Source organism: Orcinus orca, chromosome 2 (genome assembly GCF_937001465.1).
Source record: "Orcinus orca chromosome 2, mOrcOrc1.1, whole genome shotgun sequence".
Lineage (NCBI taxonomy): Eukaryota > Metazoa > Chordata > Mammalia > Artiodactyla > Delphinidae > Orcinus > Orcinus orca.
The window spans coordinates 186303163-186327286 of record NC_064560.1 but is presented as its reverse complement, the minus strand read 5'-3'; the positions used below and the strand labels follow the sequence as shown (position 1 = coordinate 186327286).

Here is a 24124-nt window from a genome sequence, read left to right as displayed (position 1 = left end):
GCTGGGGAGGGATTTTCCAAAGACTTAAACCACTTTTATGAGGTATCACAGGACTCCGGGTGTGACAGATGGGTCACCATCCCTGACCCAGATGCTGCTATGGAGGAGACTGTTTCATTCATTAATTCATCTATGCATTCTTTAAGTTGCTACGGAGCTTCTGTTATATCAGGTAACATGCTAAGTGTTGGGGATAGAAAAGATGAAGATAAAATACACCTTGAGCAAGTTGTGAACTTCTCTGTGATTCCATTTCATTATCAATAAAATGTGCCTAAAATCCCTCAGCCTTAGGATATTGAGAGGATTAAGTTCTATAATTCATGAGAAGGGCTTTGAACTGCTGTTGGCACGTGGTGCGCACTCAAAAAAAAAAAAGATAGATATTGCTGCTGCTGTTTATAGTATTATTCAAGGAGCTCAGAATTTCAAGCAGTGATTCTTAGTGGGGAGCAGGGGTTGCTTCCAGGGGGCATCTGACAATGTCTGGAGATGTTTTCAGTTGTCACAGTTGGTGCTACAGATGTCTAGTGGGTAGAGTCCAGGGACACTGCTCAACATTCAGCAATGCCCAGCATATCCACTCATAACAAAGAATTATCCAGTTTCACATGGCAGTAGATTGAGAAACCCTAGAGGAAGAGGCATATAAACCAATAACTAGAATTCATCGGAATGGAGCTATTTTTTCCCCAGTTTTATTGAGATATAATTGACATATATCACTGTATAGGTTTAAGGTGTACAGCATAATGGTTTGAACATTTATTGTGAAATGATTACTGCAGAAAGTTGAGTTAGCATCCATCACCTCATGTAGATCCAATAAAGGGAAAAATTTGTTTTTCCTTGTGGTGAGAACTCTTAGATTTATTCTCTTAACAACTTTCACATATAGTATACAGCAGTGTTAACTATACTCATAAAGTTGTACATTACCTTCCGAGGACTTACTTATAATTGGAAGTTTGTACCTTTCCTCCAACTGGCCTTTCCCCACCCCCTATCTCTGATCTTTTTTCCTATGAATTTTTTTTTTTTTTTTTTTTTTTTTTTGCGGTACGCGGCCCTCTCACTGTTGTGGCCTCTCCCGTTGCGGAGCACAGGCTCCGGACGCGCAGGCTTAGCGGCCATGGCTCACGGGCCCAGCCGCTCCGCGGCATGTGGGATCTTCCCGGACCAGGGCTCGAACCTGTGTCCCCTGCATTGGCAGGCAGATTCTTAACCACTGTGCCACAAGGGAAGCCCTCCTATGAATTTTTTAAAAAACATTTCACATGTAAGTGAGATCATACAGCATTTGTCTTTCTCCATCTGACTTATTTCACTGAGCATATCCTCAGGGTCCATCCATGTTTTTGCAAATGGCAGGATGCCTTCATTTTTTAATGGCTGAATAATATTACATCATATATATGTAAAACTCACAACTTCTTTCTCCATTAATCTGTGGCCACTCAGGTTGTTTCCATGTCTCGTCTACTGTAAATGCTGCTATGAACATGGGGGTGCAGATACCTTTTCGAGTTACTGTTTTTGTTTCCTTTGGATGTGTTCCCAGAAGTGGAATTGCTGGATCATTTGGTAGTTCTGCTTTTAATTTTTTGAGGAAACGTCATACTGTTTTCTGTAGTGGCTGCACCAGTTTCCAACCCCATCAATAGTGCGCGAGGGCTCCCTTTTCTCCACGTTTTCCCCAGCGTCTGTGATCTCTTGTCTTTTCGATGATCACTGGAGTGGCACCCCAGTGAGGCAAACAGAGGTCAGGGAAGATTTCGTGGCCATTTGTCTCCTTTAGTCCCTACAACGATTCTATGAGGATAGTCTTCTGTGCCACTCGCAGAGGAGGAAACTGAGGCAGCAGGAGGTGAAGTTACACGCTCAAGGATACCTGATTAGTGAGTGGAGGATCTCAGATTCACTCCTGGGCAGTCTGACCACTGTCCTGTTCTCTTAAACACCACGCATGGGAACAGAAACGTGCAATACGGAAGGATTTCATCATTCAGGACCCACCGCGAAGGGTATCGGCATGTGGCGCCCGTTGAGGGAGGTGCAGGTGGTCCGTGTGCCTTGAGCTGAGAGGTGTGGGCAGGTGGTGGGAGATGAGCTTGGGACGGGGGCAGGGGCTGGATTTGAGGTGCCCAGAGAGCCTTGCCGAGCGGTTTGGGCTTTGTGCTGCGGGAAGTGGGGGAGTCACTGAAAGATTTAAGAAGGTAGGGACACGATGGAAACTTTCTTTGGAAAGGTAACTCTTTGAGCGCTGAGGATGTAGGGTTGGAGGAAGGAGAAATTGGAGAAGTAAGACCAGTTCGGAAGCATATTGGGACCTCATCGGTGGGCCATGCTGAGACACAGTGAAGGGGCCACATTTAAGAGAGTCTGACAAAGCAAACTTGAAGACGACTCATGTCCCGTTCAGCAAAGATGTCTGGAGTGCCTGCCCTGTGCTCCGCCTTCCTTCCTCTTCAAGCAGAGGCCATGTGGGTCGGGGGAGCCCGGCGAGCGGCGCCCACACTCTGGAGTTAATCTTCCTGTGTTAAATCTTTTTTCTGCCCGTGGGCTGTGTGACCTGGGTGAGAAGGGAGTCACCCCAGGCCTCAGCTTCCCTTCTGTAAAATGACGATTATGATAATAGTGTCCACTTGTTAGGGAGGTGTGAAGATTAAACAAAAAGCTCAGCTACTTTGAGCTATTGTGATCGCTACTATTTATTTGTTAGGGAAGGCAGGAAAAAGAAATATAGAGAACCCCTAAATTATTATTATTTTATTTTAGTGAAACAAGTAAAGTGTTTATTAGGAGGAAAAAGAGTACGTGTGGATAGACACATGGGCGGACTCAGAGAGAGTCGTGCCCTCATGGGAGTTTGAATCACCTATATGGGGCATTTCTTCCAGGTTTCCTTTGGCCAGTCATCTTGCTTTGCCTGGTTCTGAGTCCGTATTTGGTATATCTCAGGGTCCTCCCAAGTGTGTGCACCCATCTCTTAGCCAAGATGGATTCTAGTGAAGAGGCCTATGGGTAGGTTGACATCACTCCCGTTTTGACCTCCAAGGAGCCTTTCTGCGCATGTGCAGTAGGGAAGGTCTCCTCGACCTCGACAATGAGAAATATGTGGTCTCTATCTTTTTTCTGGGCAGGGCTCAGCCTCTCCTATTGTTCTCCTGATAAATATTATCTTCATCTTGGAGTACCTGTCCACAGGGGACAAACTCCAGCTGCTCAGCCTGGGGCCCATCTATCTCCTGCCTCAAATCCTCCCTGAGAGACATAGACCCCGAGAACTCTTTATTGGGAAGAAGAAGGGCAAATGTCTGTCTTCTGTAACTTCTTCAGGCTGGCACGGGGCTCATAGACCCTACCTAGTTGGGGTCACGGAGCTCTGGCCCTGTCTCATTAAGGGCCCCAGCATGACTTCCGTTGTTATTTCAGCAGGATATGCTGTGGGGAGTAGAAACGCTCTAAATTATGCGCATCCTGGGGTTCTGCTAAGGGAAAAGAGAAGAAAACTCCTGAAATGCACTTTGGGGCTTCAAATCCTAAATTTGATTTGCTTCGACTGTTAAAGTGTAAAGTCCCCTTCGCAGAAATGACTCCCCTGAGTGCTGAGTTGGGCTGCTAACACCATTTGCTGTGATGTGGCTTGAGCCCAGGGAAGTAACCGAGCAGTTTTCTGTGTCATTTAGAGGCTTACCCTGCCACCTAGATAATCATCCCAGCTTTGATGGGGACGCTTGGCCTCAGATCTATTAAGCAGACACCGGGGCTGGCTCCATGATCTCTGTTCAGCCTGACTGTTCCTCTGTGTGGTTTGAAACACATAGTGGAGAACCTCAGGGACCCAGAAGGCTCAGGCAGCCCCAAGGAGTGGGTCCCTCAGACAATGGGATGACCAGTGACTCCAGAGTGTGAGTGAGTGAAAGGGCCTGCATCCTCCGGGCCTGTTTGCTATTTATCCCTCAGTGAGGCACGTCCATCTTCTAGTGTGGTGCCCTGGGGCAGGCTGATTAACCTGAACTGGGCTTCAGCAGTTCAGTCCACAGAGGACACAGAAGACCCATTCATCTCTGGAATCTTACCCTTGAGACTCCGTGAGAGAGTCTGCAGATGACAGTAATAGGGAAATTTCCTGCAGAGCTGTTGTAATAATAAAAAATGGCTACCACTTTTACGTTTATGTTTATGTTTACGTTTACGTTTATGTTTACGTTCCTCTAGGCATGTTCTAAGTGCTTCAATCCTTTAATTCATCTAACCCCTGCAACAAACCTACAGGTAGGAGCTATTGTCATCATTCAATTTCATGGATGAACAAATAAATTCTAAGAAATTAAGTAATTTGCCCAAGGCCACACAGCTGATAGGTGGTTAAACTGGGATTTGAGCCTTGGGATGCCGGACTCCAGAGCCCATACGTCTAAGCACTGTGCTAGACTGCCCACTTGTGTCAACGGTCAGTACCCCCTACACTACGTCTGAGCCTTTTCTTAAAGGTTTTACCCCAAGGAAAAGATTGGAGGGAGAAAGAGAAATTTTTAGGGAAATGTGGGCTGACACGGTACCATAGCACTCTAAATATGGACTGTTGTGTTTTCAAAGAAGGGAGTGTCAAGGAGGGGAAAGAGCACGGACATTGGAGTCACATAGACTTGGTCTTTAGCACTATTAAACCTAAGGCTGCTTTTCCTATGATAGGGATGGTGCAGTCCCTCTTCATTCGGAATAATGGGAGGAGGGAGTGAGTTAACCCACGTAAAGTGCTCAGCAGAGTGTCTGGCATAGAGTTGGCATTTAGGAAACACTCTTTCCCCCTGTCCAGCTTTCGTCTCCAAACATCTTATGGAAAAATCCCAACATACTTTTTTGGCCAAACCAATACATTGAATACGTTTTTTTTTTGTTTTTTTTTTGTTTTATTTTTTGCGGTACGCGGGCCTCTCACTGTCGTGGCCTCTCCCGTTGCGGAGCACAGGCTCCGGACGCGCAGGCTCAGCGGCCATGGCTCACGGGCCCAGCCGCTCTGCGGCATGTGGGATCCTCCCGGACCGGGGCACGAACCCGCGTTCCCTGCATCGGCAGGCGAACTCTCAACCACTGCACCACCAGGGAAGCCCCTGAATAGGTTTATGAAGTCGCAGTTTCCATCAACTCAATTAGGCAGTCACTCCATCCCAAGAACTCCTTTACCCTCCATGCTCTCACAGGCCACAATTGCTTCCTTCCCTGCCCGCAGCGCAGTTGTTTTAGAAACTTCCCACATGACTCATCTTGGAGAAAGCAATAAAACATTCAACCTCTGTAACCGTCAAGGGACAAAATCGCGAGGCTTCACTGACTGACAGGGGAGGGAAGAATGCTTCAGCCTGCGTGGATGAGGGTCTGTAGTGGTCATTTGTCAGGTTGTGACTTTTTATGTTGATGGGTAGGATCTTTGCCACTGATTTTCACTGTATGATCGCTTAGGGATTTTTATCCTTTGCTAATAAGTGGTTAGAGTCTTGGATCCTTTGCTCAGTACTGGGGCCTCAAGATGTATTTGATGGATACTGTTTGACACCACTGATTAAGTGCTGACTGTGTGCAGGCTTGGGGCCAGGCAGTTTACATGTGTTCCTGAACCTCATTTTCACTCCCCATTATTCCAAGTGGTAGCCGCTGTTACTGTCCCCGTTTACCAAGGCTAGGTGTCCTGGTTAAGTCCTCGCAACTAGCTAGTGGCAAAAGTGGGCCTGGAATCTGGATTTTCCAACTCCAGAGCCCATGGTCTCTTCATCAGGCTCTATCCCTGGCTCGACACAATGGGGCTGAAGAGTGTGTAATTGTATCAGGACAAATTCATCCTAAGGGAAAATCCACTTAAACCACAGGATGGGAAAGCTCCTTCCTGAGAGTCAGTGCTTGCTTTCTGACACAGATTCCCGTTCTCCTTCTCACCTGGATTTTTAACGCTCCCAGCATATGGAGAGCATCCGTGCCAGGGCCAGGTGCTGAACTGTGGGCCTCTGGTATAGTGACTCACTTCACTGCTGGCGGAGGAGTTAATTTGAGATATGGGCGGCTGCAGGAGAGGACTGGGTACAATGCTGTGGTCCTGGGCATGGACCTTTGATGTTGTCATGGTGACTGAAGCTGCTATTCTGCAGATAAAGGGAAGGCCAGAGATCTTGAGCTCTCAAGATTTCTCCCCACAAGCAGGAGATGTTGGTTAATTTGCATGACCCATGAACATGTCCCAAGGCTGTGACATTTACCATTCTCTTCTGCCAAACCCCAAATCACTCACTCACTCACCTGCTTACTCACTCCCTCATTCATTTATTAATTTGACAAATTTATTGATTTACTCAATGCTAAGTACTGGGGCCATGATGGTGAATAAAAGGCAGACATGGTCCCTGACCTCTTGGAGCGTTTATAGCTAGGATGGGCAAACATCCCAGCTTTTGTGGATCTGAAATATTTGTGAACAGTGGCCCTTTTCCTCTCAAACGTGGTTTGAAAGATAAATTATATGGTCACCCTACTGATTGGTAGTGGGAGAGGCAAACCTTATGCATGTAATCACAGAAATAAGTGTAAATAAAACCAGATGAATGCTGCAAAGGGATGGGGGAACTAGAGCTGTGAGGCACGTGAACAGACCTGATTAGTAGGACAGGGGTTCTGGGCGGAGGGAGCTGTCAGGCCCCTGTGGGTGGAAGGAAGCCAGGACGTCTGGGAACTTGAGAGAAGGGGAGTGTAGGTGGCTGGAGGTCCATTAACAAGGGGAGATTGGTAGGCATTTAGGTTGGAGACAGGCAGGGGCAACACCCTGCAGGGCCTGATGCTGGATTTTATCCTAAGAGCGCTGGGAAGCTCTGGCTGTTTCAAGCAGCAGGGTGACGTGATCCGATCAGTCAGTCCATTGCCATTTTTGTCCCTCATAGAAGCCCAGAGTATAGCAGTGGTAGTTATGAGCTGGGTTTTAGTCATCCGTTCATCCATTCATCAGCTAAACGTTCATGGAGTGCCAACTATGGCACTTTGCTAAGTGTTATGCTCTGGATTTCTGAACTGATTTATCCTCAGAGGTGCCAAAACTCAAGGCCTGGAAGAAGCCTTCGTGGGCCCTCCTGGTAGCATCAGACACTCACATTTGCCTCTATGCTTATTAGACTCTATTAGCTAGTCATCATTTTCTCACCTGTCTCTTTCCCAGGATTGTGAGCTTTTTGAGGTTGAGTCTGTGTCTTTTATCCTTGTATCCCTGATGCCTGGCACAGTGGCTGGCCCGTAGAAGTTGCTTACAGTTTGAGAAATGAATGAATGGTGCTTGTATATCTGTTTTGGAGACCAAGAGACCTTCGTTTATTTATTTTATTTTATTTTGGCTGCACCTGAGGCTTGCAGGATTTTAGTTCCCTGACCAGGGATTGAACCCAGGCCACGGCAGTGAAAGCACTGAGTCGTAAACACTGGACCGCCAGGGAACTCCCCTTTCATTTAGAACCTTCACAGAAGCAAAGCAGAAAGTGATTTTGTTTCTGTGCTCTAGAAGACCTTTCCTCTCGGTCTGGTTGTCAAGAGTACTTCTTCGTGTTCTTTATGCATGAGCAGATTCCCTTGGTGTCCATAGCCCCAAAGTTTTACTTATTTAAGAACGTAATGATTTTAAGGAAAGGATGGTGCCTGAGACATCCGTTCAGCAGCCAGTGGAAATCCTTGCTGTGAGTGTGTGCAAAGCCAGATGAGCCTTCTCCTTCCCTGCCCTGAACCCTCCCTTCCTCCAAGCAGCCTTTTGTGCAGGAAGTTTGGACCGCAGCCAAGGCAGCAGGTGACCTCTGGTGAGCGCAAGATCGGCATCTTTGTGCCCAAAGATGCAGCTCTGGCAAGTTGAAGCAACTCCCCTGGCTGTTGCCCTGAAGTCAGAGGCACTGCCCTTTCTTCAGCGAAGTGGTCATGCAGAAGATCGTTCAATGTGTGCAAGATCGGGCTTGCAGCCCCTGGCCTGTCTCTACAGGCTTACACTTCATTATTATTATTGTTTTTATCCCTGGGGTTGTTGATTCCATCACTGTTTAGGGAAGAAGCTCTAAAGCTTTTAAGCCAGAAATTGAAGAGCTAATGGCAATTGGCATGATACTAGAAAAATGAATTAGCAAATGAGAAGTCAGTGTTCTTAAAAAACTCTCATAAAAATAAAACAAAATCCAGAAATGAATGCCACGGTGTCGGTGTCTGCATTTATCTACAAATGTGCATGTGTTTGCTCCTCATTGAAGGTGAAAAAAATCTCATTTAACAAGATTTATTTTTTTACTTTTAAAATTTTTATTGGAGTATAGTTGATTCACAATGTTGTGTTAGTTTCAGGTATACAGCAAAGTGAATCAGTTATACATATACATATACATATATCCACCCTTTTTAGATTCTTTTCCCATACAGGCCATTACAGAGTATTGAGTAGAGTTCCCTGTGCTGTACAGTAGGTCCTTATTAGTTACTTATTTTATATATAGTAGTGTGTATATGTCAATCCCAATCTCCCAATTTATCCCTTCCCCCACCTTTTCCCCCTTGGTAACCATACGTTTGTTTTCTACATCTGTGACTTGTTCATTTAACAAGGTTTTGGTGGTGTGTGGCTCGTACAATTATTTTCATTACTCATAATCAGTTGTATTCATTTTAATAACTAATATTTGCTGAATGCCTGTCATGATGCAGGTGCTGTGTTAGACTGATGATTAGAAAAATAAAAGAAAAAATGATGCAAGACGTCTACTTCCTGTCCTCCAGAATCCATTGTCTCTCTAGCTCACTTACACGGTATTTACTGTGGCTAGGCACTGCTCTAAATGCTTCATGTTTATTGTTATTTAGTCTTTACAATGATCCTTCGAGGTAAGGGTAAGCAGCTGGGGAACAGAAGTTAGATAAGCTTAGGTGACAGGTAGAACTGGGATCTGGACACAGGCAGCCTGGCTCCAGAACCCACGCTTTTTCACCAAGATGCTCTACTCCTGCTGGGGGAGACCGACGTGGCTTGGGTAGTTAAAGTCCAGTGCGACCGGTGCCAGAAGACAAGGAAACACTCAGGCCCTTATTCACGGAGCAGGAGTCTCTGACTCAATCTGTGGGACCCCCAGAAGGACCTTCATTCTCCTGTGAGAAGACTACAGAGAATAATAATTATCTGTTGGTTGTGCTCTAGAGGGACATGGCTTTGCATCTTCACATAAGGTGTTGAACTGGGCCAATAGATTCTATTTAAAACCACAGTACACGATGTATCATTCAGGTCTGCAGTTGAGAGTCGCTTATCCGTATCTATTGAGAACATGTATTTTCCCTTCATTCTTGGTAGAAATGGGCGGAAGAGACGGAAAGCTTGTGGATGAGGGTTAGCCTTACTGAGGAAGGGAGGGTTTAACCTTTTGTTCTTTGAAAAATGAGGATCAGACGTACAAATTCCTACTTCCCTATATTGTCCTTTTTCAGGTGGAAGAAAGTGACATAACAGATGAGCGTTAGAAAAAAGGTTTGCAAACTGGAGAGAGAGCTGAGGTGCTGGTAGAAGGTGCTGATACATTTTCTAAGGGGCGCAGGAAATGAAATATTAATTTGGGATTAATATCCAGCACTCAAAAGTAAGAAAGAGTCCAAGTGAAAAGCTACAATGAAAACAAGATAGCAGAAGCATCGTCTGTTAAATTTCAAGCTTTCTCCAATGCAGTGACGATGGAAGGAGTAGTCATCTTGGGTTTAGCTCACGGCAGTGAATCAGAATTCCTGGAGCTGCTTTTGTAGCCCAGTAAAAAAAAAAATTTTTTTCCCCAGAAATTGGGTAAACTCATCTTTGATAGGAATAATCTCAAGTGCAGAGAGAGCAGTGCATACATCAAGCATTCTCCTCAGGACCAAGGTGATTTTTCATCATCACTTGGCAGATTTGGTAGAGGCTGAGTCCAACCTGAGATGAAAGGATGACAGTTAGTCACTCTGAAAGTTTATTGGTCTTATCAGAGCACACACATATATCTCTGCTTCCTTAGTGGACTTGATGCGTTAAAATGTCTCTTATTTCATCCTTCCATGTAGTCAAAGAGACAGAAAAAACTAGTGCTACATTGTAAGGCACAATTTGGAAGGTAGGAGGTCTCCTGCCAATGTGGCTTGGTCCCATATGACAATGTTTGGCTACATCAGTCATTAGTGTATACCCAGGTGCTAAGGAACTGAGTTTTAGAACATTTTCTCCCCAAAGAATTAACTAGTGGTAGCAAGGAAAGCTACCTTCCTCAGACCATAGGCTCTGGATGCGCCGTCTAGCTCACTTTGGGTTTCTCTATCTTATTCTTCAAACAAATTCTCCACTCACGCTGTCCAATCTGCAGGTGACCTTCACTTTACGTTTATAACCAGGTCGTAAAGCACCCCCCGGACAGAGGAAAGGCTAATGGGGGTGGCTCCAGGTTTCCTCTCTGATGCCCTCCCACTGTTGTCTGAAGTATGTATATGATGTGGCTTTGCACTTGGACGTGAAGGAGCCCCGCCCCTGCCCCCAGCCCCAGCACGGTCACTTCTGCTGCTGTGAAATATTTATATGTGAAATGCTTCTGAAGCAGGAGAAATAAAAAGCAACTGCGGTGAACAAATTAATATCATACTTCCACTTCTCACCTGAGGCCCTTCCGCAACAAATGTGTGAGGCGGGGGAAGGATGCTGCTACCCTGTTGTCAGGGTTTTGAGTCATTAGGGGCATTTGTGAGTTGTAATGAATGTGGTCTGCCAGTTGCCCTTCTCTGTCTCCCAGGGGTTGTGGCTTTCCTTCTGTCCATTAATGGCTGAAAGTATGCCCGCTTTGAATGCATTTATGAAGCCACTTTCCACCATGACCCCCTCCTCTTGCCTCGACCCCTGGCTAAATATCTCCTTCATAAATCCTTTTGCTGTGCCCTCTCGAGATTAAGAACATTGTAGACCTAGCGCCACCTTTGTGCCCTCAGATGAGGTCATTTCCCTTTGTTCCCGTAGTGTGAGCTGTTAGTAAGAGGATCATACATCCTGTCTTATGCCTGTCCTGCAGTTCAAGCATAATCGTGAACAAGGCCCTTTTCCCTCTGCAAGTGTCCTGGTTTGGACAGTAAATCAAACCATCGCCATGGTTATTAGCGTCCGTGTATACGGTGCCAATCGGCTGCATTCTTCAGTCTCAGACAAGCTGAGTGATCACCTCTCCACCTTTGCTTGTCTTCCTTTTTGGTGCCATGTGAGGAAACAGAGAAACAGATTGTCTCACCAAGTACACAGATCATAGGAGAAAAGCCACAGACAGTTAGTGGTCCCCTGTGGGCCGTCATTCATCCCAGAGTAGCGCTAACACTCATGATGGTATCTTGTGCTGCCTGGAACAGTGATTTATGCAACCCAGCATTGCCGCATGGGATGACAGCACCAGGAGAATTTGGTGGGGGGATCTTCGAGGGCTCTTTATCCCCTTCTCATTTTGGGAGAGGCTGCAGTTTCTCTGTTATACCTTTCTGGTGGTCCTAATGCAGGGAAGGAAGGAGGATAGAGGAAGCAAAGAGATCCTTTTATTTATTTATTTTCCAGTTTTATTGAGATATCATTGACATATAACATTGGGGAAGTTTAAGGTGTACAACGTATTGATTTGATATACTTATTTATTACAAAATGATGACCAGCATAGCATTAGCTAACATCTCCATCATGTCGTATAATTACCATTTCTTTTTTTGTGGTGAGAACATCTAAGATTTATTCTCTCAGTAACTTCAGGTATATAATACAGTATTAGTAACTGAAATCACCATGCTATACGTTAGATCCCCAGAACGTATTCATCTTATAACTGGAAGTTTTGTACCCTTTGACCAATATCTGCCCTCCCCACCCTCTAGCCCCTGGCAATCTCCATTCTACTCTCTGTGAGAAACAGATGTTTAAATTTATTTTTATTGGAGTATAGTTGATTTACAATGTTGTGTTAGTTTCAGGGGTACAGCGAAGTGAATCAGGTATATATACATATATATATATATATCTCCATTTTTTTCAGATTCTTTTCCCATATCGGTTATTACAGAATGTCAAATATAGTTCTCTGTGCTATACAGTAGGTCCTTGTTAGTTTTCTATTTTATATATAGCAGTGTGTATATGTTAATCCCAATCTCCTCATTTATCTCTCTCCCCTACGTTTCCCCTTTGGTAACCATAAGTTTGATTTCGAGATCTGTGATTCTGTTTCTGTTTTGTAAGTAAGTTAGAAACAGATTCTTTTAGACCTTACCACTGTCACCAACTCTTCGCCTCCTTCTTTATTTTTTAAAAAATAGGACAATCGTTATATTTCTTTGTGTTGGACTACTTTCTTATGTTTGTCTGTATTACAAAGAAATAATTGCTTTCCTCTCACACCTCTGGGAAGACCATGTGCCTACATTTATTACTGTCGTTTGTTCACTCATTTCTTATTTTTTTTTAAAGCAATCTTTTTTTTTAAATGTATTTATTTAATTAATTTATTTATTTTGGCTGTGTTGGGTCTTCATTGCTGCGTGTGGGCTTTTCTCTAGTTGCGGTGAGCGGGGGCTACTCTTTGTTGCAGTGCGCGGGCTTCTCCTTGCGGTGGTTTCTCTTGTTGCAGAGCACGGGCTCTAGGCGCACGGGCTTCAGAAGTTGCAGAACTCAGGCTCAGTAGTTGTGGCTCGCGGGCTCTAGAGCGCAGGCGTAGTAGTTGTGGCTCACGGGCTTAGTTGCTCCGCGGCATGTGGGATCTTCCCAGACCAGGGCTCGAACCCGTGTCCCCTGCATTGGCAGGCGGGTTCTTAACCACTGCACCACCAGGGAAGCCCCACTCATTTCTTATTGATTGAAACATTCATTTATGAATCGTTTACTGGGTAGGAGCTGGAAGTTCTAACTGACAGGCTAAAAAGGAAATTCAAAAAGGGATGGAATTAAATTTTCAAATGGGACCCTCTTATCTATAGTATGTTTTTCCTGAAGCTTGAAACTCTCACATGACATGTAGTTTAATTTTTTTCTTTTTGATCCTCAGAAGACCTCTCTGAACTTGGTAGTGGTTGATCTTGTAACTGAACACGTGATGCTCATTAAGTCTGAGATCGTGGCTTAAAATGATGCTGATGTTGGTTGAACCTCTACCCTTATGATCCTTTAAGCCAGACTGTACATGGCTCAGTTTCGTCATTTCATTATCTACGTGCTTTCATTATCTACGTTCTAATGGGCTGGCTTATCTTCACTTTTGCAGCCTGAATGGAGAGAAAGAAAAACAAACAAACTTAAAAGCAAATGCATTTAATTTTAAAAGGCTTTACTTGAGTTCAAACAGTTAAAATTATTAGAAAATACTTTAGGAAATTAATAATGTTAGAAGTATGAATTCAATCAGAACTATTGAGTTAAAAATGATGCTGTTGGTTCAAGTGATAGCAGTCCATTTATACTGGGTTTCCCCTGTAGGTATGTAACCTGAGTTTGTTAATTCATTTTAATTCTGCTTGTTTGCTGGAGTCTTTCTGATGTATATGATCTAGATAGAATCAAACCTCATTCCTGGGGTTGGGGATCCTCTAAAGTCTTACCAAGAGGTTGGTGACTTGTGACAGGCCTTATTTTTCTCCTTCTTACTTCTGGTTTTAAATCACATTCTGGCCCACAGTGCCCATAACAATCCTTATATTTAAAACCACTTCCCCAGGGCATTTGCTTGTATAGCCCACTTTACTGAAGATTTGGGGGAACAGGAGAGGAATTTATATCACACATATGAAGCAAGTTAAAACTGGGTACTAGATGGACCTGCTTTTCAGAAGTCTTGGACATTGCTGTAACTGAGCTCAGCTGACACTTTGTCTCTTTTGCTTTCCTTTCTTCTTTTTTTTGGGGCTTTCTCTCTCTTTTCTCTGTTCCCTCCCTTTCAGGCTATAAAATCAACCTTTCTCCATTTTTATTTATTTATTTTTAATTTAAAATTTAATGCTGAGCCATTAAGCTCTCACCAGCTCCAGCAGCCAAATAAAGTTTGGTGCCCCCATGGACATGTTCAGGGAAGTAGTCTAATTAGAAATGATCGCTTGTGAGGTCCCTTCTGTCTAAATTCTTGGACGATGACAAGACCTCTCCCTCATCTCTGTCTGGAGGTGAGCACAGGGTGGGGGAGGATGAGTGTGTTCTGGGTACCATATGCAGAGGAAAGGACAAAACGGTGGCTTTGGGCCAGTCAAGACTTGAATTCTGGCTTCTCCACTTCCTGGCTGTGTGACCTCGGGCAAGTTCCTTAACTTTCCTGAGCCTGTTTCCTTATCTCGAAAGTAAAGTTCTTGCAAGTTGTAGAAAGGATAAAATTGAATAACACACAAGTTGTGGAAGGGAAAAAATGGAAGAACACTTCCAAAACACCTGCCTCAATGTAGACACTCAACAAATGTTAATTTCCTTTCCTTTCAACCGATAGACACTTTCCTTCAGGGTTACATATGTAAACATTAAATATTTATAAATTGCATAATTCAAAGAAAAGAAACTTGAAAAGGAATCTTACTTTGGATTTTTTGATGAAGCAAATAATTATCGCTGCCTGTCTTTGCTGCAGATCTGTATTTTTATAGGCAGCACTTGGTCTGCTTAGGATACTTATGTGTAATTCTCAGCACAGTGAGACCTGATTGAACCCAAACTCTTTTTGCAGCTTCATAGAAGTTGTAAATATTAGGTATTGATGGTGTGGTCAGTGGCTACCTAAGCGACTGGGGCCTGGAGCTGTCCCTGAGGTATTATTTCCAGGTGGACCCATCAGAGCTGAATAGACTATGAGGCTATAAACACTAGTTAAGGCCTGTGGCTTGGTCTGATGGCGCTCAAAGTATAGTGACAATAGGTATTTTGCCAGCAGAAAGGACTTGGCATCTGTCTTTTCTCTAAAGCAGAGAATTGCATAACCCCCGATGAATAAGTGATCCTTGTAGATTAGGCCAATTTAAACCACAGGCAAAGACACATCCCATGCAGCTGGATCTGAAATTCTGGGGTGCCAGGGTTTATGTTAGAAACAGTGGCCAGTATAATATTTCATGTTCTTAGAGGCAGGAAAGAATAAACTAAAGACTTAAACAGAAGAGCTTTTTTCTTTTGTCCAGTAAGTTGTCTAGGGGGTTTGCAACAGAAACCATATGTGGCCCACAATTACTATCCGACCTTTTCTGGAAAAGGGTTGATCCCTGGTTTAAAGAGTTTGAAATATCTCAGATCAATGAAGGCAAAATGTTACTAACAATGATTGAGTTTTTCATTTGTAATCTAATTTATGGCAACCACTGTCTGCTTGTTGTATTTTTTGTTTGTTTGTTTGTTTGTTTTTTGCGGTACGCGGGCCTCTCACTGTTGTGGCTTCTCCCATTGCGGAGCACAGGCTCCGGACGTGCAGGCTCAGCGGCCATGGCTCACGGGCGCAGCCGCTCCACGGCATGTGGGATCCTCCTGGACCGGGGCACGAACCCGTGTCCCCTGCAGCGGCAGGCGGACCCTCAATCACTGCGCCACCAGGGAAGCCTCTGTCTGCTTGTTTCAACAGGGCTTTATGGGCATTATTTAGGATGAATATAATCCCATTGCAGTATTTAATTGTGTCTGGCAATATTCACATGGGGTTATTACGATTTTGTCCAGGGAATGGAGACTCTAGAAGTAGCTCATATTTCTGTCACCTCCGTCTGAAGCCCCTACCTTCCTCACCACAGCTCACCTGATTGAAATCTCTTGCTACCCTCTCCCCTGGCCTGAAGGAGTTTGGCAGGGTGAGCTCAGGAAGGGCTGTTGAGGAATTTTCCACCTTATTCTGTGTGTGCTGAGAGTAGGGAAGGATTTCCAGCAAGGGAGTGTGTGATCAAAAGCCCGTTAAATGTATGGGTGCAGAAACGTAAGTCCTGGGACGGAGGCATGTTGTGGAGGCTACAAGGTACAAACTGAACCTCCTGGAAGAAATGGGGCCCAGATTAGACCCCGAAGGGTGGGCACCTTTGTGGGAGGGCAAAGCAAAGTTCCAGAAGTATGAGGGGATGTCTCATAGCGTTTCCTGCCCAGGGCTGGAGGCTTTTATAGTATAGTGTGAGATGAGGTTGCAGCATCAATGTGGCCAAGTCACTGGGAATTTTAAGGTGTATGGAATTCCAAATCCGGTAGCCAGTGAGGAGTCATTGTTATTTATTTTTAAAAGGAGCCGTGTGTGTGTGTGTGTGTGTGTGTGTGTGTGTGTGTGTGTGTGTGTGTGTGTGTGTGTGTGTGTTGGGGGACAGTGAAATGACAGTCACAAAATTGTCAACTATTTGTTAAACCCTGACACAGTGCTGGGCATTGGGCTCAGCGTATTACATGAATCATCTCATTTAATCCTCACAACGACTCTGTGGGGGAAGGCATTGTTATCCCCAGTTTGCAAATGAGGAAATTTGGGCTTAGAGAGGTTAAAATAACTTGCCCACTCTCTCGCTTTGTCACAGTTTACCCTTCCCCCTCCTCATATCCTGAAGTCCATATATACACTACCAAACATAAAATAGATAGCTAGTGGGAAGCAGCTGCATAGCACAGGGAGATCAGCTCGGTGCTTAGTGACCACCTAGAGGAGTGGGATAGGGAGGGTGGGAGGGAGGGAGACGCAGGAGGGAAGAGATATAGGAACATATGTATAACTGATTCACTTTGTTATAAAGCAGAAACTAACACACCATTGTAAAGCAATTATACTCCAATAAAGATGTAAAAAAAAAAAAAAGATACATTAAAATAAAAATAACTTGCCCAAGTGTCTGAGGTGATTAACGAGCAGAACCATGACAGTCTGACCCAGGAGCCCAAGCTCTTAACTCCTGAAACAAGCTCAGTGTAAAACATTCCAACAAAACAGAAAAAAAGAGAGTGAAAAGGAACTGAAACCCTGCCTCCCGGGAGTGACCACTTTGGGTGCCAGTCCTTTTAGACATCTTTCTATGTATATGCACAACAAGATGTATGCGTTTTGCATAACTTCTGCCAGGATTGGGTAAATCCTATGTCTGCAAATTTTACATAAATGGCAACATACTATATATGGATTTTTCCCCCCAATTTAAAACTAATTTTCTAATTTTAACAAGTGGATGTATAGTGTTAAAAAACAAAATTCAGGGACTTCCCTGGTGATCCAGTGGTTAAGACTTGGCGTTTCCACTGCAGGGGGCGTGGGTTCCATCCCTGGTCAGGGAACTAAGATCCTGCGTGCCACACGGCGAGGCCAAAAAATTAAAACAAAAACCAAAATTCAACCGAGTAGATTTGAAGATCTAATGGGCTTTATTCAATGATTTATGAATCAGGCACCATCCCATATAGCAGCTAGAGGGGTCCTCCCAGGGGTTGTACAAAATGGAAGGTTTTTATAGGAAGAGAGTGGGGCAAAGGAGCTATTATCAAAAGAAAAGAAAGGATTATATTTTAGGTCAGGACATCTTTGGGGGGAAGAGGGGGGAAGGAATAGCAGGGGTTTTAACATGCACATTGCCTCTTTTCCTCTGGGGGACGGAGCAGGTCCATGAGACAGGCTGCCTCATTGGTGCTGACCAGACAATTCCAGACTGGTTGATTAAGATTACATTTCTGGATAGACCTAGAAAATATTATATTTAGCGAGGTAACTCAGACAGAGAAAGACAAATACTACATGATATCATTTATATGTAGAATCTAAAGATAGTACAAATGAGTCTATATACAAGACAGAAAGAGACTCACAGACACAGAACACAAACTTACGGTTACCAAAGGGGAGAGAGAGGGAGGGGGGCACAAATTAGGAGTATGGGATTAACAGATACAAACTACTATACATAAAATAGAGAAGCACAAGGATTCAGCACAGGGAACTATATTCAGTATCTTGTTATAACCCATAATGGAATATAATCTGAAAAACAATAACTAAATCACTTTGCTGTACACCTGAAACTGACACAATATTGTAAATCAACTATACTTCACTAAAAGAAAAGAATAAATAGTAAAAAAAGATTACATTTCTGGGGAAGGTCGTAACTGCAGTAAAGTCAGGTATCAAGTGCAGGTTTGATACCATGGACTTTAGCACAAGTGGTGCCATTTGGGCCTGTGCTTTTCTCTGTAACAATAGTATTTCATCGTATGACGGTACCCTCAACCACATAACCAGTCCTTTATAGATCATTGCAGGTTCTGGAGCAAGGAAATCTTAGTAAGCTTTTTTTTTTTTATATAAACTTATTTTAAATTGCTTTCTTCTCACACCTTTGGGAAGCTCATGTGCCTACATTTATTACTTTTGTTTGTTCACTCATTTCTTACTTTTTAAAGCAATCTTTTTTAAAAAACGTATTTATTTTATTTATTTATTCTTTTTGGCTGCCTTGGGTCTTTGTTGCTGAACGCGGGCTTTCTCTAGTTGTGGCGAGCGGGGGCTACTCTGCGTTGCGGTGTGTGGGCTTCTCATTGCGGTGGCTTCTCTTGTTGCAGAGCACGGGCTCTAGGCACGTGGGCTTCAGAAGTTGCAGCACGTGGGCTTCAGTAGTTGCAGCACGCGGGCTCAGTAGTTGTGGCGCATGGGCTTAGTTGCTCCGCAGCACGTGAGATCTTCCTGGATTTATTGGCAGACGATCCTTAACCACTGCGCCACCAGGGAAGCCCCTTGGTAAGCTTTTTCACTGAACCTCATGCTTTCTCACTTTCCTTGCAGCATGCTCTTGACGCTGACAACGCAGGAGTAAGCCCCATAGGAAACTCTTCTAACAACAGCAGTCACTGGGACCTCGGAAGTGCCTTTTTCTTTGCTGGAACTGTCATCACCACCATAGGTATCAATGTATTTGCAAGTATCTTTTCCTCTGCAGGCCCTCCTGAGGAATGGCACTAAAATCAACATTTTGTCCTCATAGAATACATGGCAGCCGGAGGTTCAAAGGAGGCTGAGGAAACACTGTCAGATTAATGCAGTACTTGTGTGGTGGCTTTCAATAAAAGGCAGAGCAGAATGAAGAATTTCACTTTTCAAAATGAAAGACTAGGGAAACTTTCGTTTGAAAGGACCTCATGGAAAGGTTAGGGTAAAAAATGAACCTCTGAACGATCAGTTGAACTCTGATTGCTCAGTTGAGCTCAAATTCTTTTTTAAAAAGTGTACTTTTTATTGACGTTATACATTAAACAGCCAAACTGTGTTCCACAAAGTTTGTTATGTAAAACAGCAGTCTCTGCCCCTCTCCTCTTTTTCACCTCCCCTGGGGCAACCCCTTTCATTTCTTTTGCATGATTATTTTGATATTCATCTCCATGTCTTTAAATGTCACATTGGTATTACACTTCCCGAATTTTATTTTAGAGGTGATTTCTTGACTTCCCATTGTGGAAGATGAGGAATCAGTTCTCTTTTTCCTCCCCGCCCCACTGTAGAAGAGCTCTCTTCCTGTCCTCTTTCCTTCCCAGTATAGTTTGATTAGATCAAAAGTGAATGTGAGTAGTTGCATTATTTTGCTAGGTAAATGCTCCTCTTCCAACTGATCGTAAGGCGAGCTATGATTACTTCCTTCCTGCACCAATTTTTGTCTTTTGTCAATTTTTGTGTGTGTCTTTTTTCTTATACTTGGGGAGTTTTGTATTTTTGCCATAGGGATTAAACGATTTGTCATAGGGGTTAACTTTATAATTATAATCGCATATAATAACCTTAGTGTTCTATTCTTTAAGTAGTATCTATTAGTTCCTTATTATGGGTGATGACATCTCTTTCTCCACCACACAATTTTAGTTGACACCGTCCTTTTAATGTTTACTTTTACATTATTAAATATGCTTAGGCTTCTATTAGAAGAATTGCCCACTTTAATAACTCTTGGCTCTCAATTATTATATATAATGCAGTCAGGGAACTTACTCAACATCTCAACTTCTTTTCTTCTTCCACTATCAATTATTACTCATTGTATCATTCTGTAACATCAGGGTGTATATTTCACATTCTGCTATTCTGTTCTGCTACCTGGGCACTCCCATTTGTTTTAGTCATAGTTCTACAGTTAAGTATTGTCGCTGTTCATCTCTAGCCCTGGTTTTCATCACGGTTTTGCTATAGTTTTTGTCACCATCACTTGCTTGGCTGAAACTCTTCTTCAGGTAGTTGCCTTAAGAATGGCTCCAGGGAGCAATATTCCCTGGGTTCTTGTGTTGTTCAAAATGGTCTTATCCCTGGAGGGCAGTTTGGCTGGAAATGAAACCCTTGACTCACATGTTCTTTTTTAAGCATCTTGTTGGATCTCCACTTTCTCCCAATGCTTATGTTGCTGTGGAGAAACCTGATGCCAGACAATTTTTTCCCTTTTATAAGTGACTTGATCTTTCTGCTCAGCTACTCAAAAGATTATTTCTTTATCTTTCATCTGATAACACTACCAGGTTTTGTCCCTTTTATTTCAGGAAAGTTTTCTTGATTGCTATTTTTAAACATTTTCTCTGCTGTATGATTTTGGTTCTGTTCTTTGGGAATTCCAGTTATGCACCTATCATCACTTCTTTGCTTGTCTTCTATGTCTAGTGTTTTCCCTCTACTCCTTTTTATCTTTAAAATTTGGTTCTCAACTTGTTAGTATTATCTTCTTTTTTTTGTTATTTTTTCACAGTGCCTACTCTGCCATGTGCTTCTTCCAATTTTGTTTTCATTTTTATGAGCATTAGGGGACTTTTTTCTTTCCTACTTTTTCCCTGCATTCTATTAGCTCAGCTCACATTTCATCTGCACTTGTTATCTCACCATTTCCTCCCTGATTTCTTGCATCTTTGTGGTTTCTCTGTGATGATTCTTAGAGGTGATTACTTCATAGTTGTTTACACTTTTCGTCTGGTTGGGGCAACATTTTTCTGCTGAGTGTCTCACATTCACTGGTAAGTTTTGCTGCTCTTTCACATTTTTTAAAAACGGAAGCTTTATATTTATGCTGGGCCAGTTTCTTTCTTTTTAATTTTTTATTATTTTTTCGGCTGCGTTGGGTCTTCGTTGCCGTGTGTGATCTTCCTCTAGTTATGGCGAGCAGGGGCTGCTCTTTGTTGCGGTGCATGGGCTTCTCATTGCGGTGGCTTCTCTTGTTGCGGAGCACAGGCTGTAGGTGCATGGGCTTCAGTAGTTGTGGCGTGCAGGCTCAATAGTTGTGGTTTGTGGGCTCTAGAGTGCAGGCTCAGTAGTTGTGGCGCACAGGCTTAGTTGCTTCGTGGCATGTGGGATCTTCCCGGACCAGAGCTCAAACCCGTGTCCCCTGCATTGACAGGCAGATTCTTAACCACTGCGCCACCAGGGAAGTCCTTGGGCCAGTTTCTTTTTCACATACTTGATGCCAAATGAACTGGATATTCCTGGACCAGCTCTCTGCTGAACATTTCCATGGGCTGCGGAGAGCAGAGCAGGGAGAAGCAGGTAACCTTTCTGGTAGCACATGCCAAGACTCTCCTCTTTCCTGTTGTCAGAGAGACAGAGTGCTTCCTGCAAATATGGCCCATCTGTGTTATTCTCTGTATAGCTCTGCCTCTTCTGTTTTTCTGGATCAGATCAAGTTTAGGGGGGCTTCTGCTGCTCTCCCTCTTCACCCTACATTCCATACTTGGTACATATAGGGATATCTTTTTTGAAGTTCAAGGTGAGACACTCACTTTCATAACTGGATTTTTGCAGGGACTTTCTGAGATTTGCCACCTATGGACCCTCTCATCATTCTCTGTACTTCTTCTCTGTATTATTTTCCCATATTGCTTCTGTGCAATCTCATCTTCTTTTGGTAATCCTTACGTATATTGTGGAATCTGTAGATTGCATCCCTCTCCCAGCTCTGCTGAAAAAGAGTTTGAGAGTTATCTGCCCTCATTTACTAGTGAAGTAGTGAAGTCACACTACAATAAAAATTCTCATTCAGAAGAATGGGAGACACACAACAGTCACCGGTTCATAGCAATGTTGGACACACAGTGGGATGCTCTTCTACCCTCAAAGTGGGAGGATTCCTTCATTAACATTTGTTTATACTCTTTGGGAGGAAATCTCTCTCATAGCTCAAGTCTCTCAAATCTCATAGCTCTCTGAGGCCCAGCTCTGCCTTCTGGGAGGTTTTTCCCTCTCCCTTACTTCTTGGTGTTGGAGAGTATGCCTTTTTGGGGGGATGCATCTTTGACGATTGACTTCCTATTGGCACAAGTTTCAGAAGCTAAGCGTTGTTTAGAGGCACAGGATTCTGTTTATGGTTGTAGACCTCCTCTTTAGGACCTGTGTTATTTTTACATCGGTGCAATGAAGAAAGTTATATGCATTAAGAAAACTAGAGTCAGAGAGAATTGTCATTCCTTTTTAGAAAGCCTCTTAATCATGTGATGTACTAGGTTCACGCTTGCAAGTCTGCAAATACATTAAGATCAACTATGACAAGTAGTAGAGGTGTGCATTACACTGGTGAGTCTAGGGCCTAGAAACCTTTCAGACACTCCAGACCAGATTAGGTCATATTTGTCCTCAATCCCACAGCATCCAACAAAGGAAGCAGGGTGATACGGCGCCATTTGGTGTAATGGCAAACAGTGCTATACACCTCAGCATCCCCCGAGGGCATCACTGTAGTAGAGCAGAGAAGACCAATGTCAGGTTAGATTGTGTTCAGTGGTCTGGTTATTAAGATGGGGAAATGTGTCATGTGTTTCAGGGGGATTTCTAGTAAAATCATTGAAATTGAGAAAGTCTAGGCCACTTCAAGAAGTACATTTTGGAAAGTGCACCTCCAGTGCCCAGTATTGGACACATGAGACCTCAGTGTATGTTAAACAAAAAAGAAAATTCGAATATTCTTATTTTTATAAAATGGCTAAATCAGTGGCCTATATGATGCACTGAAAAACACCATAGCTACATTGGGATGCGTACCCATTTATCGTGTTAACTCATTAAGCTCCCAAGGGCTTGGTTTATTGAACAGCTGTGTTCACTGACCCACATGACATTATGTAACTGAGGAATGGTGGTTCCAACCGCCTAATGAGGAACATTTGACGTGTAATGTCTTCTGCCCTTTTTAATGTGCTTACACTGGAATCTTTGAGTTTGTGCAAATGACTCAGTTTCTGCTGCTTGGCACCCATTCACTTACTCACTCTTGTCCTGATAACCATTTCCCTAATGGTCCCCTTCCCCACACTTGGCCCCCAGGCCACAGGGGAAGAATCATCTTGTCTAGACTCAGAAATCCAGTGCCTTTTGTTTACAATAACCAAGACATGGAAGCAACCTAACTGTCCATTGCCAGATGAATGGATGAGGAAGACGTGGTACATATATACAACAGAATACTACTCAGCAATAAAAAAGTATGAAATAATGCAGCAACATGGATGGATCTAGAGATTGTCATACTAAGTGAAGTAAGTCTGAAAGAGAAGGACAAATACCATATGATGTCACTTACATGTGGAATCTAATACATGACACATATGAACCTTTCTACAAAACAGAAACAGACTCACAGACATAGAGAACAGACTTGTGGTTGCCAAGGGGGAAGGGGGTGGGGCAGGGATGGACTGGATATTTGGGGTTAGTAGATACAAGCTATTACATATAGAATGGATAAGCAACAAGGTCCTTCTGTATAGCATAGGGAACTATATTCAATATCCTATGATAAACAATAATGGAAAAGAATATAACAAAAAGAATGTGTGTGTGTGTATATATATATATATATATATATATATATGTAACTGAATCACTTTGCTGTACAGCAGAAATTAGCACAACGTTGTAAATCAACTATACTTAAATTAAAAATGTGAATTAAAATTAGATTAGAACCATAAAATAAGAAATCCAGTGCCTTGCATGTGCGTGGCCACAGCCCTGAGTTCAGAGACAGACATGTTCATGATCTGGATTAGGCCAATAAGCAAGTCAATTCCTGGGCTTTTGCTTGAGCTTTGGAGGAAGTGACTTCTCTTTCTTACTGGATGTAAATTGGGAAAAGGATAAGCCTGGGACCCTACCATTCATTTTTGTCCCTT

General features: G+C 43.3%; 1 protein-coding gene across 2 annotated transcripts in view; it reads left to right on the top strand.

Moving 5' to 3' along the window:
* The window catches only part of KCNK10 (potassium two pore domain channel subfamily K member 10), a 144580-nt gene that overhangs the window by 72318 nt on the left and 48138 nt on the right, over positions 1–24124 (top strand). For both annotated transcript variants that reach the window (XM_004262311.3, XM_049705280.1), the window contains exon 3: positions 18783–18900. In XM_004262311.3, the coding sequence (XP_004262359.1) occupies positions 18783–18900 (118 nt within the window). The remainder of the gene's footprint in view (positions 1–18782; positions 18901–24124) is intronic.